We start from the raw sequence: 19,384 nt of genomic DNA on the forward strand, positions 1-19,384 counted from the left end.
AACAAACGATAAAGACGTCGTGTCAAATTAGATACGCCTCAAATCTCAATTGGTGAGACATCATGTGAAGCACACGTGTTTTGTGTCAAATACAGGGCTTTCTTGTATCCAAATAAAATTTGATTCCGTATCAACTCGGGTTTAGCGGCCCAGAGTTCAGATTGGCACGCCGCTCGGCCCGGCCACGAGGGTTCCTTCGACCTTCTTTGATCGTCGCATGCAGCTCCCCTTTGAGGTAATCAGATATGCTATGGATACCATGTGTACATAGAGAGCGACACAATTGGTTCTCTTTAGCTTCCATAGTTCCCCTCAGTGGGTAGAATCATAGAATGTATCGTTGGCCACAACCAGCTCAGCCAAGAAACCGTATTATGGAGTTTGCTCCCTAACCCTTGGCGTCGAGGACTGGGCTCTGGGAATGGGATGCTTTAGGGGGGGGTTGTTAGATTATGGCTTTTTCTTCTTTTCCCTCCACTCGGCTTTCAATTTTGTGAAAATCATGTTCCTTTTCGCTTCCTTTTCATGACCTCAGTGGTTCGGCTTCTGCCTCTACAATAATCCCTGAAAGATCGTCCGAAATTTAGTGCGGGACTAGAAGCTACCCGACCCGGGGACCCGTTCCCAATGCTCGGCTTTTCCCTTCGAAATCGCAGGTCTTTCTACCTCTTATTAGCCTGCGCAGCGATCTCGATATGCTGTCTCAACCTCCTCTACCTCACAGACGCTGTCGACGATTCCATCATCAGACTCCCTAATTTCGACCTTTTCACTGCAACTACGAGCCCCGTGATCGGCCAATTTGCGAACGATGAACACCCTATCGCCGACCTCATGGGAGAGGCCAACCAGAAATGGTTGGCATATGACAGTGATCGGTCGATGAGTTTCCGCCAGACGGTCGCTAAATACCGTGAAACCCACGGGCGACACCCACCTCCCGGCTTCAAGGAATGGTACATCTTTGCACGCAAAAAGAATGTACGCAACGTGGACGACTTCCAGCAGATCACAGGCGATTTGCGGCCTTTCTGGGCGGTTCCTCCGGCGGAAATTCGACAAATGGCAGCTAAGCTACAGACCAGCGACGGCATTGCAGGATTGCAAATTCGCAACAAGAAGGTTGTCTACTCTCCGATCGAAGGTTGGAGAATCGAGACGCTGAGGAAGTCAATGAAACGGATTGCCCGGTATCTGCCGGACATGGACATTGCGCTCAACATCATGGACCAGCCACGAGTCATGGTGTCATTTGAAGACAACCAGGAATATCTCCGCACCGAAGCCATCACCAGAAGCTTGCCCATCGATGCCAAGGATCAATTTACCTCGGGCATGGAGCATCTCTATGAAGCGGATTCTACTGTCGCCGATAGCGTTGACCCATCTTGGTTCTCGATCGCTGGGAAGCCCTATATGGACTACGCCAAAGAGTCCTGTGACCCTAGCTCTCCCGCTCGCAGTGACAATTTTACTGCAGACGATGCCAACCGACTATACAAGTCGTCATCCGGTGGATTCATATCTAATTTCACCGCTGCCTCCGACCTATGCACCGTCGGCCCCGTCCTCGGGGACAAACACGGGTTCTTGTTTTCAGCATCCAGCAATCTCATCACAAGGAAACTGATCCCAGTTTTCAGCGAGTGCAAGGTCAGCGTGAACAACGACATCCTTTTCCCTGCCAATATGTATTTCCTGTTCGACAAGCGATACACGTACAACTCGCGACATGACTACGAGTGGGACGACAAGGCAGATTCTCTCCTCTGGCGCGGCGTCACTTCCGGCGGTGTCCAGCTTGCAGATAACTGGCAGCAGATGCACCGCCAACGATTCGTGCACATTACAAACAGTACAGAGATGAGATCAGAGACGGTCTCCATTCTCTCGGAAACGAGCATGGGCCGTTATCGGAACTACTCCAATTTCTACCCTGACAAATTCTCTTCGGACCACTTCGATGTTGGCTTCACCGAGGCTTTGGGCTGTATACCGAACTGTTCCTTCTACGACAACATCCTGACGTTCAAACCGGCCGAGGCGTTCAGCCGGCAATTCAAAACGAAATACCTCGTCGACATCGACGGACACAGTTTCTCCGGTCGCTGGCGTGCCTTTTTGCTTAGCAAATCCCTAGGGATCAAAGCTACTATTTTCCGAGAATGGCACGATTCACGGCTCTTCGCCTGGCGCCACTTTGTTCCTATGGATAATCGATATGATGATCTGTACGGGTTGATGACTTACTTCCTTGGTGTGGATCCGCAAACATCACCCGATGATGCATTCACGATCAGCGAGCCTTATATCCAGAGTCATGACTTTGAGGCCAAGGTGCTTGCATCACAGGGCCGGGAGTGGGCCCAGCATGCGCTGCGCAGCGAAGATCTGGATATCTACCTCTATCTTCTGCTTCTCGAGTACGGGCGAATCATTGATGATAACCGCGATAGCATTGGGTATAGTGGCGATGGAAGTGAGCTGGACCAGTTCGATGAGGTATACCCTTTTCCTCCGGCTATAGTTGATCTGGTCAATCCTCCTCTGGGCATGAATCAGCAATGACCCTCTCTTGCGTTTTCCTTGCATTTTCGTTGCATGGTGTTGGTGTTGTAGTGTTGCATTTTCCTGTATTTATTTCATATCTTTGATCAATACGTGCCAGCGGGTTCTGTCGTGTATACAAAACTGAGGTTCTGATCGTACAGTAGTAAAAAGTAAATGCCCTGTCATGAGAAGGATTGCATTGCCTTCACCTGCATCAGTATAACTTCACACATGATTCCATTTCAATCAACGAGCAACGAGAAACTCCAATCCCGTCCTATCAACAGGGATTACCCCCCGGTCATCCGGGTGACCTACTAACCAGGTTGAATTCTTTTTCTTTTCCCATTCGCTGGGCTCGCTTCCATTCCTAAACCCTCCGCAGCGAGCATTGATATTGAGAATCCCACATGATATCTTCTTCTACCTTTTTAGAATTCTCGGGCAGTGTATAAGTCAGTATTCGGGACTTAGGTTTGGTAGAGGTGAGTTGGTGGACTCAAGTTGGACTAAATATATATCGAAATTTTGGTGGCAGCATTGAATGTTTCCCGTGTGTCCAGACTCCTTCACTGCCTCAGACTAAGAGGCCCGAGCCCAAAAAGTGGTCAATGGAATCAAATTTCATGACAAGCCCGGGAGATTAAGGCGTTAAACATGCACCGTTGAATCCGTCTTGCTGCATAGCTCGGCTAAATCGCCCGCTTATGTTGCCAACATCCGAGTCCGCACACATGAACTAGCATCATTGGTCTAGTGGTAGAATTCGTCGTTGCCATCGACGAGGCCCGTGTTCGATTCACGGATGATGCACATTTCTTTTTCTTTGCCCTTCATGGAAATTCATGCTTTCTTTTTCTTTTTGAGCCTCGTAGCTACTCCAAACACAAGTCAACTTCCCCCTTCCCAACCACTGAACCAGTTCCGGCGTTCCTTTCCCTCCCGACAGCCGCGAGACCATGCTACACAGACTCTAGGGCATACGTTGGCATCACCCGAGCATATCAGAATAATTTCCGATACTTGGCCTCTATCGTTATGCGCTGCTGTGGATGAGTCTCGGCATGATTGGCAAGAGGGGCCCCGTGTCATTGCCCCGGGAGGGAGTGCTGAGGTAGCGCCTGCCATTTGTGTCTGTTTACCGCGTGTAAACTCTCTAAGTAGGAAGGTTCGGTCGCAGACTCGAAGGGAAAGAGCAAAGGAATGTCTGTTTCGCATGGAATCTATGTACATCCACGAACAGTAATAGTCCAAAATCAAAATTGACGCATCTATTTACCAAGACCGAAGCACCAATGAAATCATACAAGGTTTATACACACACATGCCAAACACAACCACCTAGAACTGGACCAGACCAGCAATAACCGAGACCAAAGCAATGACAACAGCAGAGACAGCGCGAATAGAAGAAGCCGCAGATTCAGCCGACGGAGAAGGCGAAGCCGAGTGAGAAACCGAAGCCGAGCCTTCCGGAGACGAAGCAGACCTCCTCGCGGTGGTACTCGAGCTCGAATCATCGGACTTCGAGTCACCAGACTTGGAATCATCAGACTTCGAATCATCAGAACTCAAGTTCGTCGCCATCGAAGCATTGGTAGCCTTGATGCTCTTATAAGAACCCGTCATATCGGTGTACTCGTACGCAGCCGCCGGGTTATAGTTGACGATATCCACCGACTCAATGTACATGGAGAACGGACCGCTGCTGTAATCCGTGGTTCCGCCAGCCCACTCGATGGTACCCTCCTCATTATCTGGGTCACCTCCGGCCCAGATACCGAGGCGGACGCGCATGGGTGTCTGTGGGTAGTTCTGACCACCCACTGCATCGGCATACTTGAGTGTGCGCTCGACTTTGCCGTCGAGTGACCACTCGATGCGTTCGGAGGTCCAATCGATCGAGTAGGTGTGGAAGGTATCCTCTGGTTTGGAGACGGCTACGGTTCCTTCGCGATCGTAGGAGGTTGTGTTTCCCTTGCCGAAGTAGTCGGTTTGGATTTTTGAGTCGTAGGTGCTGATTTGCTCCTGCGTTAGGTGTTAGTCGGTTTTATCTGATGGTGTTCATGTATGAAGGCTGCTGGGTGGCTTACCCAGTCGATCTCGTCGAGATCATCGGATTCGAGGATCCATGTGCTGATGATGCCGGTGCCGCTGGCGGTCCTCATCCTCACATCGACATGGCCGAAGAAGATGTAGAACTCGCTTTCGAGTGTTGGGGCGTCCCCTTGCTTCGCAACGGTGAATTTGGCGCCGAGGTCGTCGCTGTCTACTTTTCCGGCCGTGGTTTTCCAGTGGTCAAGGGAGCCAGAGGTCAAGTCGGCGTTGAAATGGTACTTATTGAGACCGGTATTTGCTGGGCAGCTCTCTGGAGATCGATTGTTAGATCCGTTTCGTGGTAAGTTGTAGCAGATATTACATACTCTTCATAGGATTGCAGGTAGTGCTAGTCTGTGCAGTAGCAGTCCCAGCCAGGGCGACAGCAGCCCATTGATAGTAAGACTTGAGAACCATAGTGATGCTGATAGAGCAACGGAGTGTCACTGAATGAAGTACGATAAGCAAGACAATGGCAGACAAAGCCAGACCGAATTGGTAGAAAATTGTAGGCAAGGTCAATGGAGAAATTTCATCTGGGTCGTGGATGTGCTGCGTTAATCAAGTGCTCGAATCCCAGGGACGTCATCTCCACCAGCGAAGATGCAGCAAGGGAGATTGATGATTGGCTCTAGGGACAGAAACATCGTGGAGCAGGACCAAAAGATGTGTGTATAAATGATTCTTAGTCGCGGATATGCTGAAGATCAATCGAAGCCCCACTTAAAAACCTTCCATGGTTGCATGACTGGAGCAGCTTGCGTGTTGAGGCCCCAGGGCTATGCACTTCCCCTGAGAATCGGTGCACTAAGGAGATCAGAGGGGCCCGGGGGCTGGGCGATCGTCATGTCTGAGTAACTTCAAGGAATCGAGATGGACCGATCGCTCTCCTTTTTCTGTTTCGCCCTTATCTGCAAGTTTCCAAGATCCAGGGGTGGGGCTTTCCTTGTCAATTGCATCAATTGCACATGTTCGTGTTTCGTGTTTCGTGCTCGTTTCACCTCAGTCTCACTGTATGCTTATTGGTCGGTTCTATTGACGCCCCCCGTGACAACTGTTTCTCTTGCAGTTGTTAGGTCCATGGTTCGTAATGCTTTCCTTAAAGAAATAAAAAATAGTTAATTCAAGTCGGAACGGGTATGAAACTCCTATACATATATGATTGATAGTGGCCCCAAACAACAAATGATTACATGTATTGTACTTTTGTGCACAATGTTCAAAACAAGAGATTGATGTCAACTTAGACACCCCTCCACTAATTGGCTGGTCCATCACGAAGCCGCAAGAAAGCCTCATACTGCTTCCGAGTCATCTTCCGGCACTGCTTGCCCCAGTATATCATCGGGACAGTGGTCATCAGGAAGAAGAAGCTCAAGACGCCAAGCGCAATGAAGACCTGCGCCAGACTCTGCGCATCCAACCACTTCTGAGCCGTGAACGTGAAAAGACAGCCGATAGTGTTATTGATGACGGAGACTCCGACCATGCCTTCGAGCACCATTTCTGGGTATGCATCCATGAGATACGCCATGCTGAGGTCACCTGCACAGCCGAAGCCGAAGCCGACAAATCCCAATCCAAGATACGGCATGTGCCAATCCCAGCCTTTGTCGGAACCAATTCCAAACAGCATCAGACCAGCAGGGCCGATAAATGCAACAGGCAACAGGAGCCAGAGACGCTGCTCGGCCTCGAAGATGCCCTTGTTGCGTCTGGTCATCCACACAACGAAGAAATCGGAGAACCATCCACCGTAAATGCAGCCTATGACTGCCCCGATGAGAGTCGGCACGCACATGATACCGACTGCGGTGTTGCTGTAGTTCCAGGGTTCTCCGTACCAGTTATCTTCTTCGACGGTGAGATAGAAGGTCAACCAGGCATCTTGGGCTCCCCATTGAAGGCCCGAGTAGAGGACTGCTGGGAAGGTGAAGACACGCAGTGTGTGTAGTAGGCGGCGGCAGTACTGCTTGAAACCTGTTCCGACCAAGGTTGGCGATGGGGTGATCAGAGCAATGCGCTGGAAATAAGTCTTCCTCTTCTCCTTTCCGCCGCATTCTTCGTCGACTTCACGGTCGGAGGACATCGGTTGCACCTTTGCAACGGTTTTCTCCTTTTCTTCCGAAGGGACATCGTTGGACGCCGGCTCGGTCTTGGACGTAGCATGTCCATGAAGAGGATTGTTCCGATCAAAGGAAGTTTCCTCCAACGTGAAGTAGAAGATGAAGATTAGACCTCCAGAGATGATCGCAGCAAGCCACCCGGTCCATCTCCACCCCAGGTATGAGTCGGTGATGAAGCTGGATATCAACGGTCCCATAAAAGTACCAATACTAGTGGCGAGGATGTACAAGCCCAGGACAAGACCTCTTTGATGCTGATAGAACAGATCGGAAAGAGACAGCTGGGCGAGAGCCTCCGCGCAAGATTCGGAGGCACCCACGAAGAGCTGGTTCCAAATATTGTCCTGCACAGTCTGCACGCGGGCAAACCAGATGGAACCGATGACGGAGAACATCAGACAAATCAAGTACGAGATACGTCTCCCATACAAAAAGGGCGCCGGGCCAAGCAGCAGGGTGGTATAGCCAATACCGACAAACAAAACACCAGCAGCGATATTGATGTCGTCCCACGTGATGCCCAATTCGGCGTTCATGCCATTCCCGGCGGTGCCGGCAGAGTTGGAAGTTGCCGCGGTCAGGGCAACGAAAAACAAAACCATAAATGCATGCCAGTACCGCCTGAAGGCGCTCCAGTTCAGAGGGTCATTTGGAGAGTTGGTTGGCTCGGGAATCAGCGTCACCTCCCCGTCGATGCACATGCGCTCCGTGCCATTGAGGCCCAGATCGTCGTACATTTTTCAAAATCGGTATCTGATTTGAAAACCCGACCTGTTTAACACGTCAGGGAGACATTGTGTATGCAAATCAAACAAATTTAGCCTCTATGCGAGTAAAGATGGGAGAAGTTGGAAGAAGAAATGTTCGGCAAGAAATTTCGGTTTCCACGTGGGGCAAACAAGCAAACGCTAAGCATTCTGCTAGCACTCGGGCCCTTCGTATTCGGGCCCAACTCCCGCCCAACTTCAAACCTATCTCTCACTTTATATTTGCAGGCAGTCGGCTCAGATTATGCGGACAAGCTTGATAATAGAAAAATGCAGCGAGGCGCATGGAGAGGCAGAGGCCTGAATGGCTCGCCTGTTCTAGATGCTCGTGTTCCCGTTGTTTATCTCAACCCTTACCCCTGACATGACTCATGAGCATAAACCCTCCCCAACTTCTAATGATAACGCTGTTTGTTTGAAATATTCAAGCCTAAATGTCGACATGTCAGCTCAAAATGTCTCAATCCTTCCATGTCACCTGTCGCGTATCGGGCAGTGACTCCGCAGACACAAGGAATTGTTACTCCGGCCTGGTTGCACCTTTTGAAGCGGCAACGTCTGCGGCGAAGGATATATGCAGCAAGGCCGGAGCGCAAGAAGGTGATTGCGGTGGGCGCTGGGATTTCCGGTCTACATGCTGCAACTGTCTTACACCGTCACGGCTGTGAAGTGCACCGTCATCTCTCTAGAATAGATGTCAATAGGCCCTGTCCCATCCCTTGACCTTCGCTATCTCGTGCCTCGCCGTCGCTTGGTGTACCCTTCCTACTCCGTGTATCGCCCTTGCTACTTAGCGAATATCGATTTCGCCCTTCTCTTGCTGAGTCCCTTGCAGCCGAGAAAAGAGCTCAAGCTCCATCCGCTCGACCGAACACGGCCCCTGGAGTATCTCCTTCATCACATCCGTGCCCGGGGGGAAGTCATGTTCGAAGATGGGTTCGCCAGCCCCTTTCATATTAGCTAGCACAGACTGACGGAAGTGCCAACGGAGCAAGTTATCTGCGACACGGTTGGGGTCGTTTGGGGCTCGGCATACAGGATCCAATACTCGGCCGTCGACACCCCAGCCGTCACCGCCAAAGTGAGTGATTTTGTAGCCATCCTAAAGGTATATTAGTAAAACATTAAGAGCTTGCCAAGGTGTTGGCAAAATTACTTACATCGGGGTTCACGGAGACCAGAAAGTTATCGAACGGGCCGTGCATGTGTGCCCCGACCAGTATGCCATTTTGAACGGAGTCGATAGTCGCGCTATGGCGTCCCATGGTATTCGTGATCCAGCGGCCGAAATTATGCTGCTTCCAAAGCGCCTCCTTCTCCATAGGAAAGATATGTGCTGCTTCGTATCCGCTCCAGTCACCCCAACTAGCGGCGGGGTTGATCACTCCAGTCAAGACACATTTTCCGTCTCGCGCCCGCACGTCTTCTCGAAAGGAGCTCTCTCGACCACTGTTACTATGAGAAATAACCCGTCGCACGCACAAACCGTCGGTAAGTTCGATATTGCCTAGCAAAGTAAGCCAGATCCGTCGCCGTTTTTGTTGCAATTATTATAGAACTTACCCCGGGCGCAAAAGATGTCGTAGTCGCCCACTTCTAATGGTTCGGTGTTCAATGGGATTTGCTGCCCAGTGGCTCTCGACTTAATTGTAATCATTGCTTCGACGGCAAGTAAGATGTCCATAAGCATATGAAAAAAGTTGCTTTTGGTGATTGACCCGTTTTGTCGAACACCACCTAGGTGGGCACCTGTCGAACCATCGAAAAAGTTCACGTTCCGCGAACTTGAGCGAGACATCTTGCTAGGAAGACCTGAGGCTCGGTCACATCACAGCGTCACCCATTCTCCAACAAAAGTTCCGCCACGGCGATTGCTTATGGTAGAAATATTGCAACCTAAAGGCCGGTACTTCGTTATGGTGACAGGTAATAATAAATCAGAACGAGGAGAGTAAGCCTTGAGGAGTAGGGAAGAGGAGAGAGGAGGTTACGAGGAAACGGTTAAGGAAAACACGCGGAGGACGGACTTGGTATCTCGGTCCAGGAGCCCTTATTACCCCAACTGAGAGGCCCTTTCACCGCTCACACCGGATATGGTAATTTTATGGTTGCTCGCCTCGAAAAGGTGCGGGAAGCCAAAAGGCACAGATATCTCATGAGGTCTTGATTCATCTAAACGGTCAGGGTAGGGTTGATTGTTAGCATATGTGGCGGTGCTGTGGCAGTGCAATGATGTGGTGGCAGACGCGGGGATGCCAAGCCGGTGATATCATCACAAGGGAAAGAGTGCGCATGTGAGCAAAAAGAAGTTTCCTTTGGAATGAAGTTACGTAGCAGGATATTCAGCTGGCTGCAACACCTGCTGATCTTTGTATTCTATGTCAAATCTATGATTTTATTTGATATATCATTTACTAGCCGCTGGGAAAACTGATCTATCACCAATACGCATAGCGCGCGCATCCCCCTGCCTTCAGCACGCGCCTCTTGTTTCAACGTTTATCTGTTTTTTCGTCTATATCCGCCGACATTTCATCGACGGACTTCGAAACTCCAGCCCGAACTACTCTTAATAACTTATCAGTTCCTTCTTCAACATGGCTTTACAATATCTCAACCAAATGAAGAACCGGCGACGTTCGTCCCAGATGATCAGTGCGCCTAAGCCTGTCTTAACGCCCGAAGATGAAGCCTACCTGCGCGAAGTCACCGCCAACCCAGAATCTGTGCCCGGTTCAACAGAGCATAATGAACAATCTTCAGCTGGGAGTCCTGCTGGGGCGCCTCTGCAACCTGCGATAAGTCAACAAGCTGAGAATATCCCACTACCTAACTCGCCGGCGGAAGAGTTTGGGAAAGAACTTGGTGAGGAGGGTAGGCAAGAAAGGAAAAACTCTCAACCAACTCCGAGTGATTCAGAGGCACTACAACTGGAAGCTTCAAAGGCGCCACAGAAGAAGAAAAGATGGAGTGCAATGTTTTGGAAGAAGAATACGGAGAAGAAGGTAGGTCAATCATCCAACGATAGCCGTTTCAACTCCCAAGTATACTTTTATTCGAACTTTATTCATTGTGGGAACTTCACTAAGACACGGGTATGTGCAACAGGACCAAGACGCCAATGCCACAAACAAGCCTCAGACCGAAACGACTTCTCGTACCGCCTCGGATGCGTCGACCGACGATAAAGATACACAAAAGGATAAAGATGCGGAGGATATGACGGACATTCTGGAGCGCTTGAATTTAGCAGCAGATAACAACCGCGTGTTTTCTATCAGCGAGGAAACTCAGGAGCTTCTGCGAAAGTTCAAGCTCATCTTCAAGGACCTGGTCAATGGAGTTCCGACTGCCTATGGAGACCTGGAGATGCTCTTGACGAACGGAAATCGTCAACTGCAAGAAACCTATACGAAGCTTCCCAGTCCCATGCAGAAGCTTATCGAGAAACTTCCCGAGCGGTGGACCGAGAGTCTGGCCCCGGAGATGCTTGCGGTTGCGGCCGAGCGCGCCGGAAGTAGTGGCATCAACATGGAGAACGCGGGCAAGGCCGCTGCAGCTGCAGAGAAAATGGGAATCAACATGCCAAGTCTGAAGGAACTTGTGTCAAAACCAGCTGCCCTTGTAGGTATGCTGCGCTCCATTATGGCGTTCTTGAAGGCTCGATTCCCTGCTGTCATGGGTATGAATGTGCTGTGGTCATTGGCTTTATTCAGTAAGTTGAGAGTCATTTGTCACCAAATGAGTGTGGTCGCTAAATATAATGTTCGCTAGTACTACTCTTTGTCTTGTGGTACTGCCACAAGCGTGGGCGTGAAGTTCGTCTGGAGAACGAGCGCCTGGTGACGGAAGAAGAGATTAGCAAGCTGAATGAAGATACGTCCGAGGGTCTAATCCGGCCCACTCAGACGTTGACAACAACTGCGCCTCAGGGCGCCTCGTCTGAGGAAATACGTGAAGGCGTGAGGAAGGTAGAGGAGGCTCGGGCTGCTCCTATCGCATCTACTCCCACCGAGGTAGAGCCCGAGGTCCAGAACGTTACCCGGCCGACGCCAGCTCCTACCCGATCGAAATCACGTCTGTCTATGTTTGGTCGGGCAAAGACAGAGTCTTCACCTAGTGTTGCTCCTTATCCTGGCACTTGACTTACCATTTCACCCAAATTCTGCGATACTCTGTCTTGTGACTCTTGTCTCGACAGGACCCACCCACCTACCTCTGGTGGCGATTGATCAATTGAGGAGTCTTGAATCCAAGTTGCTGACCCAAAGGGTCCTTAATCATATGGACCTACTCATTGTGTTTTCGATTACCATTTTGTTTAAGGCTAGGTACTCCGTAGCTTCAATCTAATAATGTCAATGAACGCTCGAAATGCCAAGAATAGAGTGGATACTTGATCTTCGTTCCGCCTTCCGAAAATGTAAATAAGCTAAGAAAGCTAAACTCAATTAGGTCGAAGTCAGGCAAGACGAGCATTGTTGGCGATTTGCGATACCCATGCGAGAACTGAACTCACACTGGGGAGTTGCGAGCCAAATGCGTGAAAGCTGGTATTTACTGCCATGCCAGCTCCACGCATGACATGATCGTACCTCGTTTCCAGAGCTTTGGCCGTTGCCGTTTACCGTGCTAAATTGGGGCTGAGGAACTGGTGACATGTCAGCTCCATTCCGGGCATTCTAAATTTTTTTGACAGCTTTGGGTCCTTTCTACTGACCACCCGCGCGCGCCTACGCAACAGGCGCTGTCGGTGGTTAAAGACGGGGAGGTCGGTTGACCCGGCTGCCGGCATAGAAGATCGTTTCGGCTTTTCACGTGCCGGATAAACGATAAATCGTGTGATCTGTCCGAGACATTCATCAGCTTATTGTATTTTGCGGGGCCATACCAGAGATTAACGGTCGTGGGCTGATGCCACCCTGTTCGTAACGAAATTCATTCTTGCGTGTACGGTGAGCCTTCAAATTCGCTTTCAAGGTCTCTTCACGGTATTTGCTTGCTAAATTATCCAAGTCGGTGCTGTAAAAATGCCAATGCAGGGGCCCTGACCTCGATTGTACCCGGCTCGTATCGATATCCGACACGGGTGCAAACGTGTTGCCTGCAAATATGGAAGAAGTGGGGAAGGCTACAAGCTAGAAGACGATCGAAGTGGCCAAGTGGAGGATTATTATTGACAACCACGTTGCAAGGTGGTCTTCAGTGAAAGAACGCTAGTGCTGTGAACGTTGTTTTCCTGAGGAATTTGATTGGCGTTGGGGGCACTAGAGAAATTTCCCTCGCAGCCACTGCGGGGCAAAGAGATGATCTTGCATTGCTTCCGAACTTCAGGTTGCAGGGGCAAGAATGGACACAAAAAAGAACCGGAGTGATCTTCCGTTCCAGGCCTAATGGTTGACCCGCTATGGTAGTCATGAGCACATTACAGTGTCTCCGTACCTCTGTCGGCACTCTGTACGGAGTATACAAGAATCTCAATATGTTATCATACCGATAGGAGAGAGATATCAAAGTAGATCTATCTCATGCAAGCCAAACGCCATCATGCAGCGGACATGTTGTCCAAGTTCTTTACCGCCTGTTGTGGTTGGGCAGTCAAATGTTAGGATTGGGGCAAAAGAGGAGGCGGGGCGGGCAGAATTGCCATGGCGGAATGGAGTCGAGCTCTGTTTGCCACTCATCAGTGGCCCGGATCTATTGCTCGGGCCAATGATAGAACCCATATGAGTGAAAATTTCTGTTTATACGCAGTGGCATTGTCAAGTCCAAACAATATGATTCATCTCGGGATGTGTCATAGACAAGGGAAAATTTCCGCCATCTGAGGATGAATCCGATGAATCATCAGTGCCTATGTCCACGGGTGGTGCACAGGTCAGCCGCTGCACCGTGAGCGTTCTATTGATATTCAGTGCAGGAGACGATGATCTGCCAACTTGACGGAGGATTCAAGCTTGGGCCAATTCGCTGTAACTTGCATAGAAAAGGCTGCGTATACGGAGAACACACAGAGTCTGAGAGTCATGATAGATTTGCCATAGAGAGACTGCAGATTATCCCATGACGTTTTCGGTTTGTTTTGTTCGGACTGGACTCGGCCGGGTTTTATTCCTTCAAAAGGCAAAACCTATCATTGAATGGAATTGATGCAAATCAGATGTAATTGGCAATATTTCCAACCCAGCATGACATTCCAATGCAACACCTAAGACCAAAAGAACCAAAAGAACTAAACTACAAGAAACATTCAAATCATCAATCTCCCGTTGCGACTTTCGGCTGTCGCTGATTGGCCAGAAAGAGTCGGTGAGCGGCGCCAACTAATGGGCGGTCGTAGAAGGTAGCCAATCATGAGTCTCCCCCACTTCATTAGGGAAAAAAGTCGACCCCATCGCCCTCCCAAGGCTTCTCTTCTTCTTCCCTTTCTCTCCCATCTTGATCTACCTTGGACTTTTCCTGATTCTATTTTTTGAAACTACTACACCCAAATTCATTACTTACCACATTTACATATCGTCAAAGAACCAGCCAAATGGCCTTCGTTGAGCTGTAAATGCCTCGCTGGGGAGCCTGTCCCTGCCGGCTCCCCAGTCCTGCAGCTCCGATCTTCAATCTTTCTTGACGATATTTGATCCTCTTTCGACGCCTCCAGTAAAGGCGTTGGAATTGCCCCTCAAAACACTCCCAACAGGAGCACTACAGCGTCCGCAACGGACTGCGGGTGCTTTCCATCGCGAAGAAAAATATCTTTGAGACTTCTCCCCTCCGCTCCGCTTCTCCTCCGATCTCCTCCACCTCCACTCCGTTCCACCATTCTCGACTCAACCCCCCTTTGTGGATCTCTATTTCGGGTCCAACTACACCAGTTCCTTTTGCCACCAAGGAAGAACTACCCCTCTTCCTTGACCACTTCATTGGATCATTTTGGAACGCACCGGATCTTTTGAACAACGAAACGCAAGGACCAAAATAGTCCTTATCAACAAAACAAACACTGCTTCTCAATACCTCGCACACTTGAAATGCCGCAGAGTGCTTACTCGTCTAAACGGGCTCCCAAGAGCTCTGCCAAGGGCGGCCATCCCCGTCCCTCGACTCCCGAGTCGAATATCGTGCGAAATCTCGAAATGTCTCCCGCTAATCAGTCTAGAAAGGCATCCAATGCCAGGCCAGTTGATAGAAAGCGGAGGGCTTCATCCTCATCCGTCTCCAGTGTCTCTTCGGTCTCGTCCCTTGAAGACTTGAGCGAGGAGGCAGATAGCTCGGAAGATGATGCAGATGACGAGGAAGAACCGGCAGTCCGAGCCCCGTCTTATGGTCGTCGACGAAACAATAAGGCGGGGCGTCAACCTGCAAAGACCAAGCGAAGACGTGTCATGAGTGACGACGATAGCAGTGACAGCAGTGATGCCAATGAATCTGATGACAGCTCAGATGACATTTATGCCGCTGTAGACTACATCACCGACGCCGAAGATGAGGACCAAGATGTAGAGAAGATGGAAGAGATGATGATCGTGGAGTCAGAGAGAACCCACCGCCCCCTATCCAGCACTAGCTTTGCGGATGACCAGTGGGCTATCACTTCTTTCGACGACCACATGTTCCTCCCAGCTGCATCGTTCTTCGATGAAGAGAACCTTTACAGTGTTATGGAAACTTTTGGAGAGCCTGAGGTGACCAGTGAAGCCGTTGATACGCCGGCTGCCCGGCGAGTTCACTTCGAGGAGCGATCCGACTCCTCATCTGATAGTGATTCGCACAGCGATGATGAAATCATTGGCGACTTCTTGCAACAGGACAGCTTGGACCCCCAGCTGCGGCGCATGATTGAAAACGATAATGGTGGTTACCAGACGAGTCACCGCCGTCATTCAGAAGAAGTGTTTGGAGATGCTGACTACGGTCATGGAAGTATCTACCACGTGGAGTCCGACGGCGGGTCCTCCGAAGGTAGCTTGAGTGGCTACGAGAGTACGAAAATCGGTCCTTTATGTTGCGTTCGAGTTTTGCTAACCCTTCAAAAGGCGATGATGGTGATACCACAGATGAGGATCTTCCCCCACCAGCGACAATCACCCACCCTCGATCCCTCCTCCGCCGGGACTCTTCCGATTCTTTGGCTCCCGTTGATGAGAAGAACGACTGTCTTCCTCGCCGCCGAGGACCTATCATGGGCACCTTCGTGGCCGACCCCCACAAACCAGTGGCTTTGGTCGACTGCACTGGCAAGCATCTCGTTATCATTCCCGCATACGCCTCTTCTCGCCACGACTGGCTGGACTCAGCCGCCAACAGCATGCCGGGGACTGCCAACACCAGCCCTCGCCAGACTACCCTCCACTTGATTGACGAGAGCGACACCGATGCACTTGCATCGCCCAATCAGACCGACTTCAGTCCAATGTTGGCTTCTAGTGCCAATCTCATGATGACCGCTCTCGGCAATGATCTCACACCAGGAGGCCAGGTCATGGGGCCCCCTGAGGCGTTCTATCCTTCTCAGGATTTCACCATCGACAGCTCGTTTGAAGAAGACGAGGAAGACGATCCAGAGGCTGCTCTTAACGTCGATGACTTCATCGACTTCGGCAACGGTTCCTCCGACGAAGACGATGACATGGGTCAGAATTATGATGATGATTCCCATATGTCCCCGATGTCCGCTCCCTCCAAACCCGTGGGCACACCTACTCCCACCCGCAAGTCCGAACCTGCCAACAACGAAGAGCGGTTCCTCAACCACCTTGACCAGGGCATCGTCACCGCTTTCCGTCGTAACCACAACCGCTACCAGGCGCTCCTCCGCCTTCCGCAGCACCGCGAGTTCATGCCCGCAAACTCTCCCGCGCGTCCTGCCAGTGTCTTCCGGCACGCCAAGAACAATGACCAGCGCACCCCCACCCGCAAGCGCAAATCAAGCAGCATTGTCGGTGGCGAGGCTGTGCGACGCAAGCTGATGGATGCTCAGCAACGTCGCTCTCAGCTTCCTCTATGAGCGTCTCTCACTTCTCACGACTACACGACTTTTGGATCCCGCCAAAACCAACGATAAACGGCCACAAATTTGTTATGTCTGTTTCTAGTCTCTGGCAGACTTGACCGTAGGGTCATTAATACGTTTGACCCTTTCGACCTATAGTTGAGCCACATGCTTTTCGCTCTGGTCTCATTGCATCATGCTATCTTTATCGTGACTACCCCTCACCACGAGGTAGGCCTGTTACACATTGTTAGCCTGCGAAAGATCGATGTTGGTTCTGATAACCTAAAAGTGGTCTCTTTATGTCCTTGCATTTACTATTCCATATTTCTGTTGCCCTCTGATTTTGGAACTTCTTACATTCTCATGTCATACTATGTATTGACTGGTGATTTTTCTTTACTCGCCTGTTGCGGGAGCTGGTGATACCTTGGATTTATGGAGTTGAAAAATTGCGGTTTCGCGTTCTAACGAGTGATGGCTTGTTCAAGTTGCTGTTTACATTTACATTATCAATCACAAAAACATTCGAAATATCTATCACTTTCGCTGGTGGCGTAGCTAGTAAAAGTTTGAGGTCTTCGCTGCAAAGTTGGTCCCTGGTATCATTAGATTCCGATGTGTCCTCTAAGGTGATTAAACTGACAGTATTCTTTCTTCCCAGGTGGGCAGTGCTCGAACTCACTCTGCACCACCGTCCACCGCAGAAATTGTCAGAGGGCGCGTTACCTCAACCTCAGAATCTTCCCAAGGTTCAATCCGGGATCCCCCACTAACCCCGGATCCACCCAAAGCTTATTGAACTAGGTGACAGGCCCATATCTATGGATATCTTGGAATCGTCTAATCGTCTTCTCCTTTCTCTAAACGTCTTCTCTCCCCTTGACTTGCTTTAAATGAGGTCCAAATTATAGGTATCATCGCATGGGTACATAAAGTAACCAACATACTGTCGTACCTACCATCCAGCATAACCAGACTCAGCTTCGTCGTCCCCAACACGAGAAATCCAGTCCTCAATTCCTCCAGCTCGACAAGAGGATGGCTGGCTTGCAAAAGAATCTGCTGTTTGTAGTGCTGCATATAAAGCTGCTGTGAATGGGGTGTATATGGTGGAAGAGGGCTGGTCGCGGACAAGAGATGCAGGGCATGTTTTACACGCTTTGCTATATCAATGAAGCCCATTGAGAGAGACCATGATAGAAATAATAAGTCTTTCTCGGCTTGTACTATATGGAATATAAAGTTTCCAGCGCTGGTGTCTAGGTGACTGCTGAGTCTCCGAGACCAAGAATAGGTCGTCATATTGGGATGGCCTCATGCTAACCTAGCAGACTGGAGACGCAACAGTTTCGACGGACACACGCCTACAGATGGAGCTGGTAAAAGGCAGTTAAGAACCATGTATCGAGGAGGTTGAACCCATTGAGGACTTCGTGGAGATGATTAATGCTACCTATGGGGTTTGGCCGAGATGGATGTTGGTTCGGGTTCGGGCTCGGGCCGAGAATTGATTCATCCATGGATGCAGACGTGGGACGACCATGGTATGATCAGCCATTTGTGGCCAACCTCTGAAGCTTCTTCCACATGGACAAAGAATCTACAGGAAGGACCAGGAATGTTATTTGTCGCAGAAGACCTTCAAATAAACACTGCGTGAACAATAGGTAAGACATTAATAAGAATGAAACCTGGTGAATCTCGCGTTCCACTTGCACAGCAGGCTTAATATTTTCTCCGGTACGCCCAGAAGCCGGCAGGTTTGTGACTCGGTGAATTTACACAGTAGGAAAATACCATGACCGCGTCTAGACCCTGATAGTTCAAGGGAGTACAATGATGTACTCCGCACAGGGTAGCATTTCCATGTGGCGCTACTGTGATTGGCGGATATTTTTAGGCGAGCATTTTGCGTTTCATGTTCAACTGGGTGAGTCTGCAGACAAAGCCATCGTGTGTAGCGCCAACTAAGCAAGGAACGACTTGCATTTCTGCAATTCGAAAACTTTAATAAAGTACAGAAATTGGACGAGATTCAGAACATCAAGATAATGAATTATCCTTGCCCTGCTCAGATGCCAGGGCCAGGGGTATGTCGGTTCTTTGTTCTGTGTTGGGATTAAATATGATACTAGTGCAGTCAATGAGTTGAGGCTAAAATGGACGTAGCTTAGCACACTAGATAGGCTTTTGCCGGAGACCTAATACTAGGTCTCTCAGAGAATATGAGCAAGCTCGAGACTAGAGCAGTTCGACGCCACTGGCGACAGCCACCCATGACTTGTCTGCTGTAGGGGGTAACTCCGTACTCCGTACTCCGGTCGGCGCTTCTCAACTGCTCCACTTTGCCTAAACCAAGAGTCAAAATGAGACGGAGAGCGTTCACTTTCAGGTACCCCGACGCCACTGGAACAAATCAACCCCGTGGCACCATGTCATGCAGCCACTGTTCGAACCACCAGGGGTTGACCCCTGGAAACAAAGAGAAAGTAAAAAAAGAGAATTTAGAGAAATGGGCTGATTTTGTGCGACACGCAAGCAGCTGTACCGTTGGCCCCAAAAGTGGCAGATTATCATTTGTCCACCCCGGCGCTTCGAGGACGTTGTTATTTGAATATAACGTGCATTAAAGAGCTTGTCTTTGATTTGGGAAATGATCAGCGATGATCATGACACAAACAAACAATGCAGTCACACTGCAGACAAGATGGCATGAGGGCAAAAAAAGTGGGGGATCTCCGTTTCAAAGGCGAGACGCCCAAAGGATCTCGGCTTTTTGTTTTGATTATGGTCACATTGGGTCCGTGACATCCGATCGAACTGCTAGAATAATTCCTTAATAGTTCCTTAGCTTC

General features: G+C 49.9%; 6 protein-coding genes across 6 annotated transcripts; 3 read left to right on the forward strand and 3 right to left on the reverse strand.

The window, feature by feature from the left end:
* Positions 1-627: 627 nt before the first annotated feature.
* Positions 628-2,568, forward strand: N7515_004491 (CAZyme family GT90; the record flags this gene model as incomplete). Its single annotated transcript, XM_056665235.1, has 1 exon — positions 628-2,568. One exon carries the CDS (start codon positions 628-630, stop codon positions 2,566-2,568), a length of 1,941 nt encoding a protein of 646 aa, XP_056522185.1.
* Positions 2,569-3,891: 1,323 nt separating this feature from the next.
* Positions 3,892-5,064, reverse strand: N7515_004492 (glycoside hydrolase family 16 protein; the record flags this gene model as incomplete). The annotated part of the gene is made up of 3 exons (XM_056665236.1): positions 3,892-4,578; positions 4,644-4,918; positions 4,974-5,064. The coding sequence occupies 3 exons, from the start codon at positions 5,062-5,064 to the stop codon at positions 3,892-3,894; spliced, it is 1,053 nt and encodes a 350-aa protein (XP_056522186.1).
* An 841-nt stretch (positions 5,065-5,905) lies between these two features.
* Positions 5,906-7,510, reverse strand: N7515_004493 (Major facilitator superfamily domain general substrate transporter; the record flags this gene model as incomplete). The annotated part of the gene is made up of 1 exon (XM_056665237.1): positions 5,906-7,510. The coding sequence occupies one exon, from the start codon at positions 7,508-7,510 to the stop codon at positions 5,906-5,908; it is 1,605 nt and encodes a 534-aa protein (XP_056522187.1).
* An 820-nt stretch (positions 7,511-8,330) lies between these two features.
* N7515_004494 (uncharacterized protein) lies at positions 8,331-9,338 on the reverse strand (the record flags this gene model as incomplete). Its single annotated transcript, XM_056665238.1, has 3 exons — positions 8,331-8,642; positions 8,701-9,047; positions 9,104-9,338. 3 exons carry the CDS (start codon positions 9,336-9,338, stop codon positions 8,331-8,333), a joined length of 894 nt encoding a protein of 297 aa, XP_056522188.1.
* Positions 9,339-10,161: 823 nt separating this feature from the next.
* Positions 10,162-11,685, forward strand: N7515_004495 (uncharacterized protein; the record flags this gene model as incomplete). The annotated part of the gene is made up of 3 exons (XM_056665239.1): positions 10,162-10,584; positions 10,649-11,255; positions 11,315-11,685. 3 exons carry the CDS (start codon positions 10,162-10,164, stop codon positions 11,683-11,685), a joined length of 1,401 nt encoding a protein of 466 aa, XP_056522189.1.
* Positions 11,686-14,565: 2,880 nt separating this feature from the next.
* N7515_004496 (uncharacterized protein) lies at positions 14,566-16,541 on the forward strand (the record flags this gene model as incomplete). The annotated part of the gene is made up of 2 exons (XM_056665240.1): positions 14,566-15,517; positions 15,571-16,541. The coding sequence occupies 2 exons, from the start codon at positions 14,566-14,568 to the stop codon at positions 16,539-16,541; spliced, it is 1,923 nt and encodes a 640-aa protein (XP_056522190.1).
* Between the last annotated feature and the right edge of the window lie 2,843 nt (positions 16,542-19,384).

The sequence above is a fragment of the Penicillium bovifimosum genome (assembly GCF_028826915.1).
Source record: "Penicillium bovifimosum strain IBT 22155 chromosome Unknown utg000004l_segment0_segment0, whole genome shotgun sequence".
Classification (NCBI taxonomy): Eukaryota; Fungi; Ascomycota; class Eurotiomycetes; order Eurotiales; family Aspergillaceae; genus Penicillium; species Penicillium bovifimosum.